At 50.6% G+C, this 22,741-nt stretch overlaps 3 protein-coding genes across 4 annotated transcripts; 2 read left to right on the top strand and 1 right to left on the bottom strand.

Moving 5' to 3' along the window:
• The first annotated feature begins 739 nt into the window (after positions 1-739).
• LOC136746471 (ras-like protein family member 11A) lies at positions 740-3,304 on the top strand. Its single transcript, XM_066698982.1, has 4 exons — positions 740-1,492; positions 1,855-1,911; positions 2,067-2,143; positions 2,234-3,304. The coding sequence occupies exons 1-4, from the start codon at positions 1,372-1,374 to the stop codon at positions 2,696-2,698; spliced, it is 720 nt and encodes a 239-aa protein (XP_066555079.1). The 5' UTR covers positions 740-1,371; the 3' UTR covers positions 2,699-3,304.
• Positions 3,305-17,712: 14,408 nt separating this feature from the next.
• Positions 17,713-20,382, top strand: LOC136746469 (transcription factor IIIA). The gene is made up of 9 exons (XM_066698979.1): positions 17,713-17,918; positions 18,120-18,220; positions 18,378-18,474; positions 18,686-18,774; positions 18,875-18,948; positions 19,080-19,163; positions 19,256-19,485; positions 19,696-19,749; positions 20,046-20,382. Exons 1-9 carry the CDS (start codon positions 17,727-17,729, stop codon positions 20,208-20,210), a joined length of 1,086 nt encoding a protein of 361 aa, XP_066555076.1. The 5' UTR covers positions 17,713-17,726; the 3' UTR covers positions 20,211-20,382.
• mtif3 (mitochondrial translational initiation factor 3) lies at positions 20,327-22,249 on the bottom strand. Of its 2 annotated transcripts, none has more exons than XM_066698980.1 (4): positions 22,160-22,249; positions 21,107-21,606; positions 20,736-20,890; positions 20,327-20,578 (listed from the first exon to the last, which is right to left on the bottom strand). In XM_066698980.1, the coding sequence occupies exons 2-4, from the start codon at positions 21,603-21,605 to the stop codon at positions 20,372-20,374; spliced, it is 861 nt and encodes a 286-aa protein (XP_066555077.1). In that variant the 5' UTR covers position 21,606; positions 22,160-22,249; the 3' UTR covers positions 20,327-20,371. The 2 variants fall into 2 exon arrangements, with proteins under 2 accessions (XP_066555077.1, XP_066555078.1); XM_066698981.1 differs by lacking the exon at positions 22,160-22,249 and adding an exon at positions 21,984-22,153.
• Positions 22,250-22,741: the final 492 nt, after the last annotated feature.

Below are 22,741 nucleotides of genomic sequence, written 5' to 3'. Positions count from 1 at the left end.
GCCGAATGGGCTTCCATTTGAAGACAGTTGGGGCATTTAAACTATAGTTATTTATTCAGTCAGGGACATTGCCGGGGATTTGTTTTGTTATTAATTTATTAAGATTTTCCCTTCAAAGGAGGCTAATTACGTCTGTACGATGCCGCTATATCCTGTTCATAATTGCTGCCTTCGCTCCGTGTAATTGAGGGCCCTTGAATAAATTGGAAAAAAACAACCGACTGCCACTCAGCTTTAAATGAAGGCGGACAGGAAACACACCGCCCTGGCCGCCTGACCTCACTGTGCTGAAGAAGCGGCTGCAGCAGCTCGGTCCCCGGCCTCTGTTCGCCTGTCCTCCGAGAGCAGGGTTATAGTGACCGGGTCAGTCAGTCAGTCAGTCGGGCACTGGTCAGCTATTCGTCTCCTTGAGCGAAAACAGAGAACGATCTAGCTCAGGGGTTTTCAAACCAGTCCTGGAGTACCCCCTCTCCTGCTGGTTTTTGTTCCAACTGAGGTCTTAATTGCTTAATTGAATCCTTAATTGCCCTAACAATGCAATATACCATTCAATTAAGTAATTAAGACCTAGGTTGGAACAAAAACCAGCAGGGCAGAGGGTATTCCAAGACCGGTTTGAAAACTCCGGATCTAGCTCTTTATTACAACCCTTCTGAATGTAATTGTGTTGTTATTATTATTATTATTATTATTATTATTATTATTATTATTATTATTATTGTGATTATTATTATTGTGATTATTATTAGTAGTAGTTTTGCTGTTATATGGGTTGTTGTCGTCACTAGGCTCCTGCTACTACAGCTTGATTAGAAGTGAGCTGTGTGAAATGAACGAGATCATATCGGAAGTAGGTGGGTGAGCACCATATGTGTCCTGCTGGTCCCAGAGTCCAGTCCAACCAGAGCCCGGCGCAGAGGACGCACATTCCCTGGGCTTGTGTAGCATTCCTGTGGTGTGTTTGTGTGTGTGGGAGAGAGAGTGGGTCCCCCGCCCTCGGCTTGAGAGAGCTAGGCTTGCTTATGCCTCCAGCATTTCTGTTCAAAAGGGATGCGTAACGTCTCCGCGTAAAGTGGCTTTTTACGCATTTCGCCTGTCAAGCTGACTCCATTGGCTAACGGTGCAGCAATAGGTGGATCGACTGGCAGCAGCAGACAACTGCATAGATAAAAACCCAGCGGTGTCGGAGTCGCAAGCAGAGAGGCAGAGACGGGAGGAGAGACTGCAACGATCATACAAAGGGTGTCTTTGCAAGCCTTCATCCACTGAAAACACGCACTCGCCAAGGTATATCTGCCGGGAGAGAGAGACCGTGTTCTGAGGAGTAACGGAGGGGATTCAGTCAGGAGGACCGCAGCTCCAGAGACACTGATGCGGCTGATGAACATGTCCAACCACTTGTTACTGGCGCCAATTCCCGAGTCACCGGATTACCTTCTACAGCGGGACATTAAAATCGCTGTGTTAGGATCGGCAGCAGTGGGGAAAACTGGTAATTATTATTATCATTATTATTATTATTATTATTAAAACTGGTCAATATTATTTCTACTACGACTTCTGCATCAACAACATTCACCGAATTAATACTGACTTCAGGAACACAGAATTAACTACTTTATATTGTTTGTTTGGTATATCAGGAATAATGAATAGATTAAAACATGTTTTAAGCGTGAATACGACGGAACTTTAGTGAGTGGGACGATATGTTACAATACACATGAAAGTCACTACAATAATAAATAATACATGCATTGCAAATAAATAAACAGGACTAATATTTGTTTTTTAAAGTGTATGGCCTTGTATGTCACAGTGCTCCAATAACCCTGATGTCTTGTCCCCTTGCAGCCATGGTTGTGCGCTTCCTCACCAAGAGGTTCATCGGCGACTATGAGCCCAACACAGGTATGTGTCTGTCACTGCAACAGTAGTACAGATGCTGAATTGAAGCACACAGGCTCCCAATTCATAGCATCCAAAGAACGCTTTTCTAAATGATAATCGCAAGAACATTAATGAACCTTTTAGATGTATTAATGTATGCATTGTGTCCCTGACAGGAAACCTATATTCCAGACTGATGCGGCTGGAGGGGGAGCACCTGGCGGTCCAGATCCAGGACACGCCGTGTATCCAGGTGAGGAGAAACAGAGAAAGTAGCAGTAGCAGCAGCAGCAACCGTAGTGTGTGTGCGTGTCTGACTGTTGTGCCTCCTGTGCGTCTTTAGATGAGTGCCGAGGGCGCACGGCTGCCCGACTTGGTGGTGCGCAGCCTGCAGTGGGCCGACTGCTTCCTCCTGGTCTACTCCATCACCGACTACAGCAGCTACCAGGCCCTGCAGGCGCTGCGCCAGCACCTCCACAAGGCTCAGTCGGACTGCAAAGCGCCTGTCATCGTGGTGGGCAACAAGGGCGACCTACTGCACGCCAGGCAAGTGTCTGCGCACCAGGGTCTGCAGCTGGCCGGCGAGCTGGGCGCCGTGTTCCTGGAGATCTCCACCAGCGAGACCTGCGAGGACGTCAGCGACGTGTTCCAGCACCTGTGCAAGGAAGCCAGCAAGCAGCAGCCGCCGTGCGTCCTGTCGGAGCGCCGCCGCAGCGCCTTCATCCCGCGGCCCAAGTCCCCCAACATGCAGGACCTGAAGCGGCGCTTCAAGCAGGCGCTGTCCTCCAAAGCCAAGCCCGGCCTGTAGCGCGCCAGCACCGGACTGCGCCGGCGGCAGCGAGGTGGAACAAAACCACAGCAGACGTATGCAGTGTCCACACATCTATTTTTGTAAAACTGTATGTCTTCTCCGTTTTTGTATTTTTTGTATTTTTATTTTTTAAGCCCGAAGAACAATGTCAAATGCTGTTTTTAATGACATTGTGTGGTCTCTTAATATCGTATATTTTATACAAGAGTGCGAGAGAGTGGCTACGCTTTTATAAGTGGCAAGTCTTTGTCAAAAATTACAAATTCATCTGCTGGATTTTCTATTCTATTTATTATTATTTATATATAATGGCCTATATGATATAATGTTGTATTATACCATATCATGTGTATTTTTACTGTTTATCAGCATACGATTTTATTCCTGAACAACAACAAAGTTTCCTTTTTTCATGATGAACTGACACAGGAGCGCAGTTTAATTCAGAGGATGCGATAGTTTGCATCTTGCGATGCTGGCTGAGTTATAAACACCTGAGAGCTGCTCTGGATTCAGCCTCACAGCCACAGTGTGCCTCAGATCCTGCACACAGTGCGTGGGTGTATATAATCATAAATAAAGTCTATATTTTATAAGAATCAATTTTTGATCCGTTTTTTTTATTTACATGTTTACATACATACAATAAATATAATACAGAACATATTACACTTGACGAATTAAACCCCTATTAAAACATATAACAAAGGATATAACACACACTATGAAATGCTAATTTCAAGAGTCAGTAGCTACTTCAGCACAGCAGGTGTGAGTGGGCTGCTCACACCAGTGCCTGGTAGCCAGGGAGGCACAGGCAGCCCACAGCAGAGGTCAAGGGTCACACAGACTGTCACCTGCTCCTGGACTCACTGAGTGGGTGTTTGTTTGTTTGTTTGTTTATTTGTTTGTTTATTCAGTGGACTAACAGCTCCACACAGAGAGGACCCTCCACAGGGACACACAAGGGAGCCGCAGCAGAACACAGAGATGTCGAAAAAACAATTATTACAAATACCCAACCTGCTCATTAAAAAGGTGACACTCCTGCCCAGACACAGAGCTTCAATTCACAGGAACACAGTCCCTAAACCTGAGGACATGTTTAGAGAGTATTGGGCCCCAAAGGATGCAGAGTCAAAAATAATATTACCAAAAACCTAGATAGATAGATGGAGAAAATCACTAAACAAACAAACAAACAAAATCCCTCAGCAGGCTGCTATGTATTTGTTCATGATTGTCGTATGTCCCGGTAACTGTCCTTCACCCTGATTTGTCTCTGATTGGACAGATCTCAATTCGGTTTCTGCAGCATTGTGACATAGGAGCACAATGTAATCACTGTATATAGACAGCATTGTATAGGATACTGTGCGCTTGATAAAAGGGTCTGACAGACTCAGTGAATGAGTGAATGAGTGATAACCTGGCTTCCTTTGGTGGTCTCAGTATACAAGAGCCAAGACCAGCTGATTCAGTGAACCGGGTACAGACTGTCTGGCCCCCAGCTTTGCAGTGTTGTGTGACTGTGTGTGTGGGGTGGGGGGGGGGGCGGCAGGATGAATCTGGAGCTGAATGCAGAAGCCTGATTCTCAGAGAGACCTTGGAGTGCAGAGCTAATGAAAACACCGACAGGTTCAAAGGTTCGAAGGCGTTTGAAATTCAAATTCTGAAATGCGTAGGGACAGTGAGCGGTGCCGCTTGCATTGAAATCAGGTGTCACTGGAGGGCAGCTCTCAGGATAATGAAGGCAGGGGGAGTGTGAGGCTGAGCAGGAGCAGCACGCCTCCACCTGGAGAGTTAACACTTTGAGCTGCAGCTCCCCCTGCCACCGCGGACACCGCCAGAGCTCCGAGAGGAGGAGAGACCAGCAGACAGTTTAAGCCACTACTGAACTGGCAAGAACAACCCGGCGGATGAGAATGATGCTTCGTGGTCAGCTGGCACACGAACAGCAGTCTGCAGATGCTTGGCCACCGATGGACGCAGCAGCTGGAGAGCCCTGGCGCAACAAGGGGCAGCAGGAGCGGAGATCTGCCCTGTGCTGTTTCAGGGAGATATAATCTGAGAGCAGATTCAAAAATAGGTCCAGACAAGCAGCAGATACCGTCTCTGTATCTCTCAGGAACTGGGAGCAGATACGGTGGGGAAAATAAACTTAGATTTGCACGTCTGCATCTTTCCAGAAACACAGTGTGTCTGTGTGTGATCTTATCTGAGTGAGTGTGTGTGTTTTTACCACAGTGCACCACACTACACTTTACTGTGTTTTTACCACAGTACACCACTCTACACTTTACTGTGTTTTTACCACAGTACACCACTCTACACTTTACTGTGTTTTTACCACAGTGCACCACACTACACTTTACTGTGTTTTTACCACAGTACACCACTCTACACTTTACTGTGTTTTTACCACAGTACACCACTCTACACTTTACTGTGTTTTTACCACAGTACACCACTCTACACTTTACTGTGTTTTTACCTCAGTACACCACTCTACACTTTACTGTGTTTTTACCTCAGTACACCACTCTACACTTTACTGTGTTTTTACCACAGTACACCACTCTACACTTTACTGTGTTTTTACCACAGTACACCACTCTACACTTTACTGTGTTTTTACCACAGTACACCACTCTACACTTTACTGTGTTTTTACCTCAGTACACCACTCTACACTTTACTGTGTTTTTACCTCAGTACACCACTCTACACTTTACTGTGCGTTTGTCAGTCAGTGTGTGGGTGCGTGTGGCACGTCCCAGACAGGTGACTATCTGCTCAGAGTGTGTGTTCTGTCTCTGCCCCTCGGGGATGGGGTGAGCTGGGAGCTGGAGCGTTACCAAACACTCCCAGAGGAATGTGGCGTGAAGAGCTCCTGGCTGGCAAGTGGCGTCCTGTATTTTAGCGCAGTCTGGACTGTAGTCAGTCCTGAGACTCTGCTGCCCAGCTGATGACAGGAGGAGGGCCTGGCTGTGAGGTATGGTGTGAGGCAGCGGTCAGCAGCCCTGCTCTGCCCTGACCCCTGAACCCCTTGGTCCCCAGCTCACGATGAGATTGACCTCCAGCTCTATGAGTGAAGCCCAGTCGGCAACAAGAGAAGTCAGGAGCTGCAGGCTGTGCGACACAGAGCAGACACAGCAGGCCAACACTGCCCTCTGCTGTCCCTCTCCTCTCACTGCCTCCTGAACAGTCGCCCCTTGGTGCTAGTCTGTACTAAGGCTGTTGGGCATTTGCAGATCATTAATAGAGGAAAATATTTATCAACAGGTGTGTGGGCTGGTTCTGGAGGGACAGAGGGGGTGCGCCTTAAATAAGGCCTGCAGTTCATTATTCAGACACTAGAGGTCAGAATTCACCACAACATAACTCTGCCTCCCAGCTGCAGTTCCCAGGAGTGAGACTCGGGGCTCTGGGTTTGTTTTCTCTTGTCCTGAGAAGTTCAGCCTCCCAAAGCACCCTGTGCTCTATGCAGGAGTGGAGTGGGAGTCTGCTGTCCAAACTCACAGCAGTCCACCCTCACCTCGTATGTAGAATAATAATATATACTGAATGCAGAGGCTGACACTTTTCATGTACAGATAAACTTTAATATGTTTTAAAACAATTTCATCACACTGTATTCTCAGTATTATTTTGATATATTTTTCCAAACATGCTGTGATATGATATATATTTATGAGACATACTCAGGATATATTTATATTATTTCTTGTCCATATGCCCATACTCCCCCAGTCTGTCAGTCTGCTATAAGTGTCTGCAGGTGCGTGGGCAGCCCCCTCAGCATGAGTGATCGCCACACTGGTCGGGCTCATTGTTTATGTCCCCGAGGAGGACAGAACATAAAGGCAGCATGCCCCAGAACAGTGTTATAGAAAGGCTAGGGGTCAGGGGTCAGGGAAGATGGGCTTATAAGTCCAGCCCTCTGCAACTGCGCAGACTTGTCACCGTGTTACTGGGGACAGACAGCGCCTTGTATGTGAGCTGCGCAGCTTTGTCTTAGAAAGCGCGAAAGAAACAGAACAGGGGGAAGAGGATGAGGAGAAGACAGAGATATGGAGTTGTGTTCTGAGTTCAAAACAATGCCGGGGAATCTTCCAGCCCAGTCGTTTTATTTTAACTTCTATGAACACAATACTGAAAAAGTTGTGAATGAAACCCTTTTTCACACAAAAAAACAAACATATATATTTCAATGGACATCCTGGTTTGCTGCAGTGATCTGGCTGTGCTGTGCATTTTATTTATTTTAATTACAGAGGCACTTCACAGAGATTATGTCGGCTCAACAAGCTTTTATCTGAAAGTGCTGCTGGTCTCTGAGATACTGAGTGTTTACAGGTGTCAGCAGGGCGTGAAGGCTGGTGTTACCCTAGCTGGGATAGATGGATATATTCCCCTGCTGGGGAGAGAATCCCACACAATTAAATACCCAGATGAACAGCAGAATTAAAAGCACAACGGTGGCTGCAGACAGCACTCAGCACCACGGAGGGACATTATTAAGCACACCGCTGGACAGTGGAAGACGCGTTACAGTGTACATATATTATTCTGGGATATTATTACCTTGGGAGTTCATTTTAGTTTTTTCTCCTTTTGTCACTTTGTATGATGTTAGTTTTAGACTTACACCAACTCTAACATTTTTTAACCCTCCTGAAATACACTAATCAGCTCTATTGGCCCCAGTAGAGGAGTAGTTCAGTCTCTGAGTCAGTATGTGTGTGAGTGTGTGCATCGATGTCTGTGTAAGTTTGTCTGTGTATCTTTCTGTATGTGTGTGAGTATGTTTGTGTGTGCGTGTCTGTGTGTTGTGTGAGGGTGTGTGTTTGTGAAGTGTTTGTGCATATCTGTGTGTAACCATGTCTCTGTATCTTTCTGTATGTGTGTGAGTATGAGTGTGTGCATGTTTGTGTGTTGTGTCTGTTGTCTGTGTGTGTTGTGTGTGTGTCTGTGTGCGGTGAGTCTGGCCCTACAGCCCCACAACCCCTCTGAGTCCTGAGTGGCACCACAGCCCAGCGGCCCCAGATACACAACGCGGCGGGAGTGTCTCCAGCCGGGTCGCCTCTCCGTGGCCACGCTTGACAGGGTCCCTCTGCCTGCGTCTCAGCGCTTATCTGGATGTGTGCGCTGGGCCTGTTCACACACAGGCTGAATGGCTGGGTTAATATCTGGCAAACACCTTATCTCACTTGTAGCCCCGTCCAGTACTTTACACAATATTTACCCAAATTAAGCTGTGTAAACTGTGGCTGCTCAGGACGGAGATAGGAGCAGCTGTCCCGATGTCGGGCTGGGGGGGCTGTGTTTGCTCTTCTTGACACTCCTCTCAGGGAGTCTGTGCTCTGCTAATGTGACAACATCTCAGCACCCCCCCCACCAATCCCCTCGTCCCTCCACCTGGGCACATCAGCAAACTCGGTCGTGGAGTCACAGCTCGGTACCCAGTGTGGCGCCAGGCCCTTCAGCTGTGCCAATTAATCAAGCCAGAGCTCGGGTAAACAGAGATGGTGCAATCGCTGCTGCTGCTGCCCGAGGACCCAGTCGGAACCGCACACCTTCCCCTGCTCACCTGGACCCCCATCTGGGACAGTTTGAGCTCCCCCCACTGCGGCCAACTGCTACCCCCTTGAGTGTTCAGTCATTTGAACCCCTTAGACTCCTTACAATCACAGTTGTGTTATTGATCACACGAACAGGAAACAAGGAGTGGCCTGAAGTAGGGAAAGGGCGCCCTTGTGCCCCAGCTGCCCTGCCTGCCCCCGCACTGTCTGCGCTGGCCCTGATAATCAACCGCAGCGCCTCTTGCTATCTTTCTTTTCCCTCCTTCAAGAGTTGGTGACGGGGCGGCCTGGGTGACACACAGTGCGCTGTGACGCCACCTCACTGGTCCCAGAGATGCAGACAGAGAGCGAGAGACGCCCCGGACACCTGTTTGTTTCCTGCTTGTTTTGTACACCTCTCTTCCTCAGCACAGGTCCACAGTCTCACCAGGCCGGCCCTCCCCATGCAAGAACCCGTGTCTACAGGCAGCGATGCAGGCACAGGGCAGCCAGTCCAAACCCCTCGCTCCCCAGCAGCGCAACGCTGGACCACAGCAGGGTCTGCCTCGCTCGCCGTCTCTGGGGACGGGATTATTATCCACTTTATTAAGATGACCTCAGGAAGCCTATACATATATGCATGTCATTATGTCCAGGTGCTTTCTAAAGCCACGAGCCTGCAGCACAAAGGGGCCTAAGCCCCCGCCATGCAGCGGTGCGGCGGCAGGCGCGGTCTGGCAGCAGCTGCAGGGGTTAATATCTGCAGCCGAGCGCCAGGCGGCCTGGATCAGCGTCAGCCTGCGCCCCCCCTGACAGGGTCACATGTACATCAGGACAGGGGCAGAGTGACGGATGGGGGGCTGTAGTAGTGGGGGGGGGCTGCAGGGGGGCGTGGGGGAATTTGTCAGATTCAATATGAAATTCCTGGGGGTCAAAAACCCCAGCACCATCCTGCTGTTTACACAATGCCCCGGATTACAACTTTTTAATGACCCAAATCCACAATAGCTGCCATTATCATGAGAATGGCCACAACGAGCCGGGCCTTACATCTCCACCGGATGTTAAGTGGAGCATGCGAGAGGGACACACACAGGGCAAGGGGCTCCGAGCAATTAACACCAGCAGATGCCATATTATCAGTGTATAGTGTGACGTGTGTACAGTGCGTGTAGTATGCAGTGTGTAGTGTGCAGTGTGTGTAGTATGCAGTGTGTAATGTGCAGTGTGTGTGTTCAATGTGTAGTGTGTAGTGAATGCAGCGTGTAGTGTGCAGTGGATGCAGTGTGTAGCTTGCAGTGTATGCAGTGTGCAGTGGATGCAGTGTGTAGTGTGCAGCGGATGCAGTGTGTAGTGTGCAGTGAATGCAGTGTGCAGTGGATGCAGTGTGTAGTGTACAGTGGATGCAGTGTGTAGTGTGCATCGGATGCAGTGTGTAGTGTGCAGCGGATGCAGTGTGCAGTAAATGCAGTGTGTAGTGTGCAGCGGATGCAGTGTGTAGTGTGCAGCGGATGCAGTGTGTAGTGTGCAGTGGATGCAGTGTGTAGTGTGCAGTGGATGCAGTGTGCAGCGGATGCAGTGTGTAGTGGGTTTGGAACAGTACAGTGCATGCAGGGAACTAGTGTCGCCCACACAGCAGTCAGTCGAGTTTCTGAGTGTCCGGTTCTCTCCCCCTGGTTAGTGAATCACAACAAGAAACGAGAAAAAGGAGCAGAAGCACAGTGAAGCCTGGGAGACAGCCCAGCGTCTCTGCGTCCATGTTGTCACTGGGGTGTCGAGACAAACTCAATATTTAATCTTCCGCTTTGCGAAAGACAGAGAGGGGGAGAGAGGGAGAATTAATCTTTAACCGCTGCAGTGGGGCCGGCTCAGTGCTCATCCTGTGGGTTAGGAGAGCTCAGTCTCCCAGCAATACAGCCCCCAGCGCACTGCACTGACCTGGGCTCTGTCCCACAGAGGAGTACTGCAGCACCACAAGCCGCAGGGAGGTTCAGAAGGTAAGCGAGGGTAAAGCACAGAGGTTATGGCATGACATAAACCTGACATAACACTAGGGCTTAACAGTATTGCCACTAAAACATCAACATCAATGACAACAATAACAAGGAGCCCTTGTCCTACAGTGCCCGAATGAGTCCAGGTCATGGCTGTCAGTATTTTATATGTATACATCCTTCCCTTTGAATGCCGTCTTGTGAAGTGAATTTGTCATAATGGCTCAGTAATGGGCGTTATGCACTTGAAGCTCTATACAGGGTGTCAGACAGACAGCACGAGAGGTTCACACAGACCTCAGGAGGCAGTTATGAACGGATCCATGAACCGCCAGGGTGAATAGCACCTCCATGACAAGTAGGCCTGGCACGCTGCACACACTCCACACAGCAGCTCCTGAACGCACGCTGCCAACGGAAAGTAGGCGTTGACTGTGAACTGTGTGAGTGTTGAGGAGACGGGACCAGCCTAACACCTCACAGTCTCCGGTCACAGCCTGGAGGAGGCAACAAGGGGCTCACAGAGATGTTTAATTGTGTTTGACTGTCTGTCTTCCTGCCTCCTGTGAGTCTGTCTGTCGGTCTGTCTGTCTGTGGGTTTTTCTCACACAGCCAGTGTCGCTACGTCAGCATCACTCCACCGAAACTGTGCCTGACCGCTCACCCCACAGCTCCCAGTTCCCCCTCCACTGACTCCAGCCCGCCTGTCTGACGGGGCTGGGGGAGGCAGACCCGTGAGATTTCCCCTGCCTCCCCGGCCGTGCCTGGCAGTGCCACTCCCCGCCTGAGACGCTCAGAGCGCCGTCCCGCCATCTGCCAGCCGCCACATCCATCCCTCAGCGGGATCCAACTCCGGGGCAGTGCATCCCATTGCGGCTCTTGCTGCTAAGGTTTGCATTAAGGTTGAACTCGGGTGCGCTTACAATCACAGATAAAGTAAGCTTTATCCATCTTACCCCCCCTCAAGCTCCCGGCCCCCACTCTCTGTTTAAATGGCTTGTTCGGGGGGATTTAAAAGCCCGTTGCGCTGCTGAATAAAGGGGATCTCAAGGAATGCACTGTCTGCAGCCTTTTTTCAATCGCCGACAATGAGCCGTGCCCCCGAAAGAACCCATTGGTACGTGCCAAGAGTGATTGTCTACATTAATAACCATCAAAAGGGCAACTTTCTGTGTTAACATACAGGTGAACTCATTCCTGGGAAAATCAAGAATTTCTCAGCTACTATGTAAGAGTAGCGTCCCCCTTTGCTCTGCCTTAATAAGATTAGTCTTGCCTTGCTCCCTGCCTTTATGGCACTGTCTACTTCCCATCTCTGTACTTTAATACTAATGTGATTAGCGCTGTGCCTGTGGTCCACAGAGGAGCTGCCATCTCAGAGATCTCAGCCCACGTCACTGCACTCTCTCCTCTTGTGTTCGCTCTCACTGGGGCCTTTGTAAGGCAACGGGGGTGGGGGGGTGGCCGCACTAACCTCCCCTTCAAGGAGAAAAAAAAAAAGCAAACAAAACAAAAAACGGAAAAAAAAGTTCCTTGGGCGAAGGGGAAAGACAAAAACAACAACTACACAAAAAACAACAACAAAGACAAAAAAACGGACAATCCCAGTACTCCACAGCACGGGAGGATCAGGAGAGGAGAGGCAGAGAAGGGAGGTTTTTCAACTTGTCAATCCTGGGCTGGGATCCCTACACAGCTTGGACACAACCAGGCAGGAGACAGGTAGCCTTTACAGAGGCCATGCCACCACCAGACCATTCAGTGTTTGTGTGAGAGAGAGAGAGTATGAGAGTGTGAGTATGTGTGTGTGCATGTGTGTGAGAGAGTGTGTGAGAGTGTGATCAGGGGGTGTGAGTATATGTGTGTGTGTGAGAGTGTGTGTGCGTCTGTGTGTGAGTGTCATTAGTCTGTGTGAGAGTGTGTGCGAGCGTTTGAGAACAAGGCTGTCACTCTGAGGAAAGTGATTACCTGACACCTCCTCCTTCCGAGTCTGAGGGGCACACAGTACAGGCCAGATTACACACACACACACACGCACATACACTCTACACACACACACACACACACACACACATACACTCTACACATACTCACACACACACACACACACACACATACACACACACATACTCACACACACACACATACACACACACATACTCACATACACACACGCACTCACGCACACATACTCACACACTCACACGGGGAGAGTACTGCTGTAGACATTGGGAGCATCCTAAACAATAATAATTAAAATTAAATAAAAACATTATTAAGAGCCCAGTCCGCCCCCAGCCCGCCTCACCCCTCACCCAGACCCAGGCTGGCACCCTTCATTAGCATGACAACAGCAGCGGGGCATTGTGAGAGGGGCATAAAAACCTCATTACAACCCGGGAGGCCTCTGAGCAGCACGGCTGCCACTCGGATTGTGCTAGTGGGCGCTGTGAGCTGCCAGTCAAGACTGCGGGGTGAGACCCAGGGGGTGCAGGCCCTGGCACTTGCCGCTACTGCTGCATTGGCCCCCGTACCCTGAGCGACCCAGAGAGAGAGACCCCTCAGTGGGTGGGGGAAGGGGGCAAGGAAAAAAAACATCTTGTTCTTCGTAGACTGGCGCAGCCCTTTGTGTCTGCTGTGTTCCTGGGTTGCCTTTTGTACAGATTTGTAGCAGCAGCAATACCAGCCACCCCACCATGTCTAAGAGGGAGACCTCGAGAGCAGGGGCATCACCAGGCCGTCATTTCTCTGTGACTGATAACTCCAAGTTTCACTCATAAGAAACTTTATTTTCCTGAGTTCTCATGCTGTAAATACAGTTTAAATATTTCATGTTTTCAAACCTTATAAGTGGCAGCTGAAAAATTTGTAAATAACAATAACAATACAAATAATACAGGGCAGGTCCTGATTAAGATTTCTCTGCTGCACAGTGTGCGCTCTCAGCTTCAAGCATCCCTGATCTCCAGAAACTACACAACAGCACACACACACACACACACCGATACACTCTGCTGCCTGCTGTGACTCTGGGTCCCACAGACACTCCAGTCTCCAGGAGCAGGTGACTGCCCTGAGGGGGAAGATCTCTCCTGCTCCTCATCTTCCTCCACAGAACCCAGCGAGAGGGAGACACACAGAGAGAGAGAGAGAGAGAGAGAGAGAGAGGGGGGATGATGGAGGGGGACATGCTCCTAGCCATAAAATTGGATGTGACACTTATTGTATTAATATGGAGTAATGAGGGGCTCAGAGCTTGTGACAGTGTGCGCGAGGGGATCTTTCACGTGAGAGAGCAGGGCTGCCGATGGCTCACACGGGCAGCAGTAATCCCCAGCAGCGCGGCCGGGTGCGAGGACACCGGACAGCACTGGGAGCCGGCGGCGCTTCACAGTGCGAGCGAGGGAGGGAGGCAGCACACAAGCCGTGCTCATTAACGCGCTGTATCCCATACACGTGACTGACAGCCCCCTCGCAGCCCTGACAGCTCCCTCGCAGCGGGGGGATGTGATTGGTCACAGTCAGTGGGACTCCTGCAACCTCTGACCCCACAGCATATTTTTTTCAAGGCTCCACAGAGACTGGGAGAGACAGCCACCGCAAGACTGTTTGTGTCGGGCGCAAGACTGTTTGTGTCAGACACAGACACTCTCTGGCTCACAGGGAGGCAGGCAGACAGACAGACAGACTCCCAGAGGACACAAAGACACAGATCAGGCAACACAGAGACACACAGATTCAGACCAAGAGCCTCACAAAAACTGTGCCAGATACACAGAAAATCAGATACAGTCAGTCAGTCGGTGTATCAGTCAGTCTGTCAGTCAGTCTGTGTATCGGACTATCAGTGTATGAGTCAGTGTATCAGTCAGTCAGTCTGTGGGGCCCAGTGTTGTTTGCTCTTCAGCTCTGTAACCCTCCATGATGTTAATTATTGATCAGTCGGTGCCTGCAGATGACACGCCCTGCCACTAAGCACCAGGCTTGTCTCCCGAGACACCGGGGCGCTGATTAGTGCCTCATAAACCAGCACTCTGAGCCTCAGGGGCGAGAGGGGGGGCACAGAGGAGGCGGTGGCCGCACTGCAGAGGGACTGCTCTGCACTGGGGCTGTGTGTCCTGTGGAGAAGGTGGCAGCACAAGGGCAGTGGAGAGGTGAACACAGATAGCGGGCCTTGCAGCTGCCTGCTGGGGGTTTTCAGCTGTGATCTCTCCTGGAAGTTCTGACAGCACATACAGCTCATCTGCTGCCTGGGAGAGAGCAGCCCAGCCAGCCCACAGGGGCACTGTGCTCGCCATGCACGCCAATAACCCGCCAGCGAGCGCACGCACACCGGCACGCTATTGCCCAAGCGCAACACAGATTAAATCTGAGTGCGTCAGGTGACAATAAATCACACCTTATCGCGGTGGGGAGGATCTCGGCCTCCAGGAATCCCACTCGTAAAGCCTGATTGTGGCTGTAAACGGCTGTGGCGAGAGGGGCAGTAGCAGCGTGCGGAGACTCTCAGGACTCGGGCCCCTTGTGCCAACAGAGCTGTAAATCAAGCTCAGCGCCAGTGTCAGGGTGTGCTATCACAGCCAGCACTGCTGTTCCGTCTGACTCGGCACATCAGGGCACTGTATCACCGCAGCCTTGAGCCGTCACGAGGAGGAGCCACGCGCCGGCCTGAGGGGGGCTGGGACACAGACAGCACTGCAGGAGGGTCTGACACCGGCTGTGACTGGCTATAGTGGCGACTGCTGTGACTGATATCACTGGCACATACAGAAACAAGGCCCCTGAACCCCCCCAAGGCTGAGAGGCCTCGGTACCAGAGAGCCACAGGCTGCTCTCCTGGGCTGTGTCTCTTAGGAACCCTTCTTTATAAACCATAAAAAGGCTTAATTATTCTGTAATGATCATTTTTGTTCCAGGTACAGTGTGTGTGTCCATAGCAAGAGGGTTTTGTAAACGCTATGAGTTTGTGTCTCCCCAAACCCTGGCTCTCGTCTCTCTAGTCGGTTCCAGAAGCAGCAGAGTTGCACCCAGTGCTGAAGACTCGGAGGCCTGAGCAGCATCTGCAGAAAAACTTCAGCAAACAAGAACTCTTGGCCCAGGGTTGGTCAGAGTTCCCAGCGTCCACAGGCTGGTACAATACAGAGGGCTTGGCAGGTGTCACATAGTTAATTTCACCTCTTGGTGGCACTGTTGAGCCATAGTTCAACACAGAGAGCCCTGGATCACTTATGAAGCTGTCAACAGCTACATCTCCACTATTGAGTGCATCTCAGAAATGAAGACTACAGGGCCAGGTGCTGTCCCACACAGACAGGCAGCTCTCGCGCATGGTCATCATCATCATCATCGTCCGCAGCTCTGCAGTCAAGCTCAGTCACACGGTGTTAAGGCTACAGCTGCCTTTGAGTACAGTGCCACAGACATGCAAGAAGACAGAAGTAAGAAAAGAAAAAGAAAGAAACTTGATTTGTGGAAGTGAAGTCGTGCGTTTCAGGGCTGATTGTAGGTGGAAACTAGATTTTTTAAGGTAAAAAAAAAGTGCGCAGTCAGCCCAGTTTGAAAGCTGCTCCGTTCACAACACAGCGTCCAGCTCAGCGATAGAGTGTGTACAGCAGCCAGCAACAAAGTGTCTCTGATGTACATGCCGATGCCGATGTAAGGATAATTGAGCAATACAGACATAAACACAGGGCCAGCATGCTAATTGCAGAACTGCCTTCAGATGAAAGGAGGGAGAGCCCATTTCTCCAGGGTGTCACAGGGCCCTGGAACGCAGATATGTGCATCGTTTTAATCATGGCATTGTTGAGATCCATCTGCATGACAAAATAGGAGTCTGCAGCCAGCTGGCTCCCTGCCAGAGGCCCTGGCTGGTCCCCGGATTGCCCACAGCTTGGTAAACATGCAAATACTGTACTTATATTCATTCTGACACCCATATTATCTTGCGTTTACAATGTAGTTCCACAGCACTTGGCTGCAGTTGTCAGTCTGTGCAGGGTTCTGTGAGGAGGAGATGAAAGGGTTAATTCACCCCCCACACACGGAGCGCAGTTTAACCCCTTCATGGCTGACTGCTGTTACTAATTAATCTGAGCTCTGTCCTGCACTCACCGCCACACTGTGCTCTGGGGTCTGCCTCTGGGCCAGGGGGTGTTGAGAGGGAGGGAGATGTATCCAACTAAAACACATTTCACTGCATAACACTGTCCGTCTCTCAGACAGGCCACCAACCAGCAAGCAGAGTCACCGGTGGCCACGGCACACAGCACACAGCCACAACACACGTCACACGGCACACAGGACTGAACCCTACCCCATGGCTTTGGCCCTTTGAACATTAACTTTCAATGAGCACAGGAGTGGTTTTGCACACAGTGGAGGAGAAGGAGAGAGTGAGGCAGTGGTCCTATAAGCAACCTTGCTCCCTCTTCCCAGTAGTATGCTGGAGTCCTCAGACCTCAACTCTGCCCACAACTCTCTGTATGTCACCACTGAGCCCCTCCGAGCTCTGTCCTGCTGCTGATCCCCAGCACCCTCTGCCTCTAGCCTCAGAGACTCGCTCTGTATAAAAGCATCTGACTGGCTGTGAGACCTACAGCACCTTTTGTGCTGTGCAGTGCACAGCTGAGGGGACACTCTAATGGTGGGACCCAACAGTAGAGAGCTTGGTGTCCCTCTGGGTGAAAGGCGCTACATGAATATGCAATATATTATTACTGTAATTATTATTAGTACTACCTTTGAGTGTGGAATACAGTGGACACTTGTAGATTTGGAGTCACCATGATTGGACTCGCTATTAATAACATGTGTAAGCCTTGCATAAAGACATCTGCTTATACATATTATTATTATTATTATTAATATTAATTAATAATAATAATAATAATAATAATAATAATAATAATAATAATAATAATAACACGTTTATTAAAGCTGCACATTCTGCGTTTGACAGTTATCACATGGCTTACATGGACCTAAACTACTCACAGTGAGGGGGGAGATATACAGCACACCGACTATGATTAGATTAAAAGCACAATACATTTTAATTTTATATCATTTTTATTTGTAATATAATATTTACTTCCTAAAAATGAAACGGGTAGATATGCGAAGATGTTAACCTGTAAACCTAGTACAATTCACGTTCAACCTCCAAGGTGCATATAATGGAACAGTCCTTGTTGATCGAAGTGGGAGAACTCAAGTGAGAGCCAGTGAAGGGGGTTGCCGAAACGCAAAACAACCCTTGTTAAAATTAAACCGAAATACTGGAGCTTTGATTTTAATGAGACTAAATATTCAAAAAAAAGGAAATGGTAAGATTTGTCGCTCTCGATACCTAATCGTTTCTTGCTTTCACTTTTCTGCAGCCACATTGCGGTGCGACCTCCCCCCGGAAGTGGCGCAGGGTAGTCTGTCCGAGGGAGAATATACAGGGGACACGTGTGGAGGAAAATGGAGGCTGACGGCGAGCGCAGCGGCACCTGGGCAGTCACGAACAGCTTTGTAATCCCTTTATCCGCGATCGCCATGGGAGAGGCCTTCAAGAGCCCGGGCAAAAGCTTCATCTGCTCGTTCCCTGAATGCGACGCCTCCTTTAACAAGTCCTGGAAGCTGGAAGCGCACCTGTGCAAGCACACGGGGGTGGTGAGTGTCCCTGAGAGCGGGGAGAGCTGGTGCATGCCCCCGCTCCCTCCGACGCGGTGCTTATAGGCCTGTGTTGCGCTGTTTTATAATGGGAGTGTGTAAACTCCAGCGGCCTTGGACAACGGGCACATAACGCCGTGTGGTGCTGGTGCTGGTGTGTTTGACGCCCACGGTGGCTCCTCTGCTGTCTCCCCTGGTTAGAAGCCGTTCGTGTGCACTCAGGACGGCTGTGACAAGCGCTTCACTCGGAGCTTCCACCTGACCCGCCACCAGCTGAGCCACAGCGGCGAGAAGCCCGTGCGGTGAGTGTTGCTCTCGGCTGCTGAAAGACCAGCACGACCTGCTGCAGGGACCTGTAAATGACCTACCATAGCCTGGCCACGGTCCCCCCAGCTGGCCGTCCGTGGTCTTGTGAACATGAACGCTGTGGAAGTGGCGCCTGCGTGTTTCTCTCTGCAGGTGCACGGTGGACGGCTGTGACGCTGCATTCACCACCACCTCCAACCTGAAGAAACACATGGCCCGCAAGCATGAGCGCCAGGAGAAGCAATACACTGTGAGTGCAACAGGGGCAGGCGTGGCGTTTACCATAAGCTAGCAATGAGCAAGTGGGCTACCTTTGAGACCAGGGTCTCATTTATAATAGACTGCACTAATGCTGGATAGGAGTGTTGTCCTGGTCTATGAACTTGTCAGTTTTAGTCCTCTCTACAAGACTGCAGCTGTAGTAGACTTGTTGGTTAATTTAACGTTTTGACTTTTCACAGTGCGAGTACGAGGGCTGTGGAAAATCCTTCAAGAAGAACAGTCGGCTCAAAATCCACCAGTATGAGCACACCAACCTGCTGCCGTTTAAGTGAGTATAGCCGATTCGGGGCTCTGGCTCTGGCTGGTCGATCTGTGCCTGTGGTAGTGCTTGCTGCAGTTCACGCTCGCGCTGCGGACCTGTGTTGCAGGTGTAACCACGAGGGCTGTGAGAAGAGCTTCCCCGTCCCTAGCAAGCTGAAACGGCACGAGAAGGTCCACATGGGTGAGTGTGGTGTGAGGGAGTGGACAGGGAGTTTGAGCATGTGTGGTTTGGGGAGGAAGTCTGATGCCACCTGTGTGACCCACGGCATGGGATGTGCTACGTCCTGATCTCGTTGCTTTGCCTTTCTGAAGGTTATCCTTGCAAAGAGGAAGGCTGTCCGTTCCTGGGAAAAACCTGGACCGAGTTCATGAAGCACAAGAGAACCCAGCACATCGGTAACCTTAGCCGCCCCCGCCTCCCCTTTCTCTTGTAAACCATTGAAACAAAATCACATTTTAACCCTGCCCTTCCTGCCTCTGTGTGTCAGAGCTGCTGCAGTGTGATCAGTGCAGTCGGTCCTTCAAGAGCGCCTGGTTCCTGCAGCAGCACCAGTACGTGCACCAGGCTGAGAGGGCCGTGCTACGCTGCCCCCACCAGGGCTGCCCCCGCACCTACACCACCGCCTTCAACCTGCAGAGCCACATACTGTCCTTCCATGAGGAGCAGCGGCCCCACGCCTGCCCCCACCCTGGCTGTGGAAAAACCTTTGCCATGAGGGTGAGTGAGGGAAGGTTTTTGTAGCCACAGCATTGGGTTTATTTTGAAATGCTTTGCAAACAACTACCCTTAATTTTCAGTCATTTGTTATTTTTTTTACAGTATATTGGGCTGTTATTTAACACATGTTTTGGAAGGATGACTAAAACTCCTGCCTTTTGGAACTATAGATGCATGAAACCTTGACCTTTTATTTCCCCTTCCTTCCAGCAAAGTCTGCAGCGCCACGGTGTCGTGCATGATCCTGAAAAGAAAAAACTGAAGGTAAGATCACAAAACCCCTCTCCCAGTGTGCTGTGGCTGAACATCCTCTCCCAGTGGGGCAGCAACTGTGCAGCCCTTGGGTCAGAGTGCCAAACTGACCTTGACCTGCAGCTGCCATGATGGTCTGTTCTTGTAAGAAAATGTCATCTGGGAGTCTTTCCCGTAAGCAAGCACCCTGTACTGCTGTAACTGCACTGGTCTGAGACTCTGGGATTGTTTGGGCTACCGAGCACACAATGTTGCCAGATGGGACAGAGAAGCTAATTATTTGATTATTGATTATTTTTTCACTGTAGAAGACGCCCCGTCCCAAGCGCAGTCTGGCCTCCAAGCTGAGCGGCTACAAGGCGTCCAAGAAAGCGAGTGCCCCGGAGCCAGCCTCGCTGGCCACCCTGCTGCAGAGCACCACCCTGGAGCAGCAGCCATCCACCCCTGCCCCACCACCCCCTGAGCCACAGTGACCACCAGAGCTCCAGCACTTTCCACTAACGGGGCCTGTTGTAAGGCCCTGCCATCCCTCTGTACAGACCCAAACTTAAGCCTGTTTTTGTGTTTGCAACCTTTAAATATACGCCGCTTAAGTTTATATGCACGTATCACTTTATTTATTTTAATAAAAGAGTCACTGCTGCAGAGTGCCATCCTGTGTGTTGTGTGGGGAGCGGTCCGGGGAGGGGGGCGTCTCTGTCTGAGTGTGTTCGTGCAGCTCCTTGTTGGACAGGGCTCTGAGGACGCATACGGCGGCTCGGCCATCGCGGATCGGCTTGGGCTTAGAGGCGAAGGTGGCCACGCCCGGCAGCTTCTGCACCATGAGCTCCAGCACGGCCTCCTGTGGAAGAAAAGGGTCGGAGTGAGAGATGCTGCGATGTGCTGCAGTATCCTGCCCTTTAACACACTGCCACACCCTCACTGTTAAAACCCTCAGGGTCCCCATCTTCACATCTCCCACTCCCCCAGCACTCTGAAATGAACACCCTTGCTCTCACCAGTTTCTCAGGCTGCGCTGCCCCAGAGCGCTGCCTCACAGTCACCCGCACGTGGTGCTTCTTCTCAACCCAGCTGTGCACCTGCTTCACCTTGGTGTCCAGGTCATGCTGGGCGATGTCCGAGGAGAGGGTCACCTCCTTTACCTGCGTCAGCCCTGTGGGGGGGACACAAAGGAGGGGGGGGTTCAGGACAGGGAGCCCTGCGTGGGAGATATGAGGGTGCAGGAACCACTGGGGTCAGGGTTTAGATAAGGATTGGCTTTAAAACAAAACAACCTCCTGTCTTCTCACTGTGGAGCAGAGATGGTGGGAGTGGAGACCTGTATGGAAGAGGATAATCCCAAAAAATACACACACACTCTCTTTCTCACCGGGCTTAGCTTTCTGTTTCTCACGCAGTTTGATCTGCTCCTCATGGATCTGCTTCCCTGTCATCAGCCTGTACAGGGGCGGCTGGGCGCTCTCCCGCACTGGCACCAGCTTCAGCCCGCGCTGCTCCATCAGCCGCACCACGTCGGCGCGGTGCATCGTGCCCAGGTCCTCGCCCTGCTCGTCCAGCACTGCCAGCAGCCGGTGAGGGATCTTCCTGCCCACGCTGCCCACGGTCGGCCGGGCCCGCGGATCCTGCTTCTGCGTCTGCTTCTTCTGACCCTCCTCCGGTTCAGAGTCCCCCTCTCCATCACTGGCCGTGGTGAAGGGGCGCTGTCCCAGAGTCCAGGTCGCCCTGGGGGGGTCAAGGCTGCAGCCAGGCAGCACAGCCAAGCTTCTCCAGAGGCTGCGCAGTGGCAGCGCAGCACGCTGGGGTACGGGGCAGAGGGAGGCCTGCCGCACTGCCCAACACATCGCTCTACACAAGCATCCCGCCACCATCCTGCAGACACACAAAGGAGTGAAAGGGCTGTCAGCAAGGCGGCTCAGACCCCCCCCCACAAGTCTTCAGGCTGCCCTCTGAAGGACGGACCCCCCCGTGAATCCAGGACATGGCACGTGTGTTATATGAGTCACAACTAACAGTTTTCAGTTAAAACCGCGATGTCCATTAGGAACGAGACTATAGGCGCAGCCGTTGAGGTGGCTGACATGCATCCGCCTGATTCATGTTTCGTAGAGACCTACAACACCCAGCTGTGCTGTGTTTCCTGCAATGCCCGACAGACAACACTGCGGATGTATCTCGGAGGTCAAGGAAACCTGACGAGTCTTTACATCGCAGAGTCGCTGCCAAGACATCTTTCCTCCGACACTCACCTGACAGGCACCGGACCTGCTGGTGCTCACTGCTGTGTTACTTATATCGAAATACACCATCGCTTGTGTAAACTTGCCAAGAAACCAACGAGTCAGAAACTCGCCCTTTTAAATTGTACATTTCCACTGCAATATCTGCCTGAAAAAAACAGACACAAATCAATATAGAGAAATACCCTGTCAGTGTTGTGGTGAATTAATCCAATCACTGTCAACCTTCAGCTTCCGGCAGACAATGTGTGCAACACAAGGGGTCCTGCTTTACAGCGCCTCGATCAGTCGCACCGTGATGACGCAATTACGCGCCGGCGTGTAGTTTGTGAACTCAACTTAGAGTTCATGGCGTTGTGCTCAAGTACGAACCTGTGCAAAAAATGTATAACACATATATATCTACTTACCACTCAATACAATTATATATAATTTATGTTAATTTCTCAATTTTGACCATAATCTTGGTTTGATGTCAGCACAGATTGTGGTCTTGAAGCAGAGGTTGAGAGTCTGAAGTTTACTGCACCACACGTTATTGTGCTAATAGGCTACCACAGTACACCACTACACTTTACTGTGTTTGTGCCGTAGTTATCACCACAGTAGACCACACCATACCACACTTTACTCTTTATTAGATTAGCACACTACATCACTGTTGTTACCAGGATACCTCCTACTTACTGTGATTTTACACCACACTACATTTAACATGTTTTTGCCACACAACGCTATACACTGCTTTCCACTAAGTTCTTACTACA

This window comes from Amia ocellicauda, chromosome 3, assembly GCF_036373705.1.
Source record: "Amia ocellicauda isolate fAmiCal2 chromosome 3, fAmiCal2.hap1, whole genome shotgun sequence".
NCBI classification, from domain to species: domain Eukaryota; kingdom Metazoa; phylum Chordata; class Actinopteri; order Amiiformes; family Amiidae; genus Amia; species Amia ocellicauda.
This window is presented reverse-complemented; position numbering and strand designations above follow the sequence as displayed.

Coding starts and splice junctions, on each gene's coding strand:
- LOC136746471 (XM_066698982.1), top strand. CDS start 1,372: ATGCGGCTGATGAACATGTCCAACCACTTGTTACTGGCGCCAATTCCC. Junction 1,493..1,854: donor GGCAGCAGTGGGGAAAACTG/GTAATTATTATT, acceptor GTCCCCTTGCAG/CCATGGTTGTGCGCTTCCTC. Junction 2,144..2,233: donor AGGACACGCCGTGTATCCAG/GTGAGGAGAAAC, acceptor GTGCGTCTTTAG/ATGAGTGCCGAGGGCGCACG.
- LOC136746469 (XM_066698979.1), top strand. CDS start 17,727: ATGGAGGCTGACGGCGAGCGCAGCGGCACCTGGGCAGTCACGAACAGC. Junction 18,949..19,079: donor GCACGAGAAGGTCCACATGG/GTGAGTGTGGTG, acceptor GCCTTTCTGAAG/GTTATCCTTGCAAAGAGGAA. Junction 19,164..19,255: donor CAAGAGAACCCAGCACATCG/GTAACCTTAGCC, acceptor TCTGTGTGTCAG/AGCTGCTGCAGTGTGATCAG.
- mtif3 (XM_066698980.1), bottom strand. CDS start 21,605: ATGGTGGCGGGATGCTTGTGTAGAGCGATGTGTTGGGCAGTGCGGCAG. Junction 20,891..21,106: donor GAAACAGAAAGCTAAGCCCG/GTGAGAAAGAGA, acceptor TCCCCCCCACAG/GGCTGACGCAGGTAAAGGAG. Junction 20,579..20,735: donor CAGCGCAGCCTGAGAAACTG/GTGAGAGCAAGG, acceptor TTTCTTCCACAG/GAGGCCGTGCTGGAGCTCAT.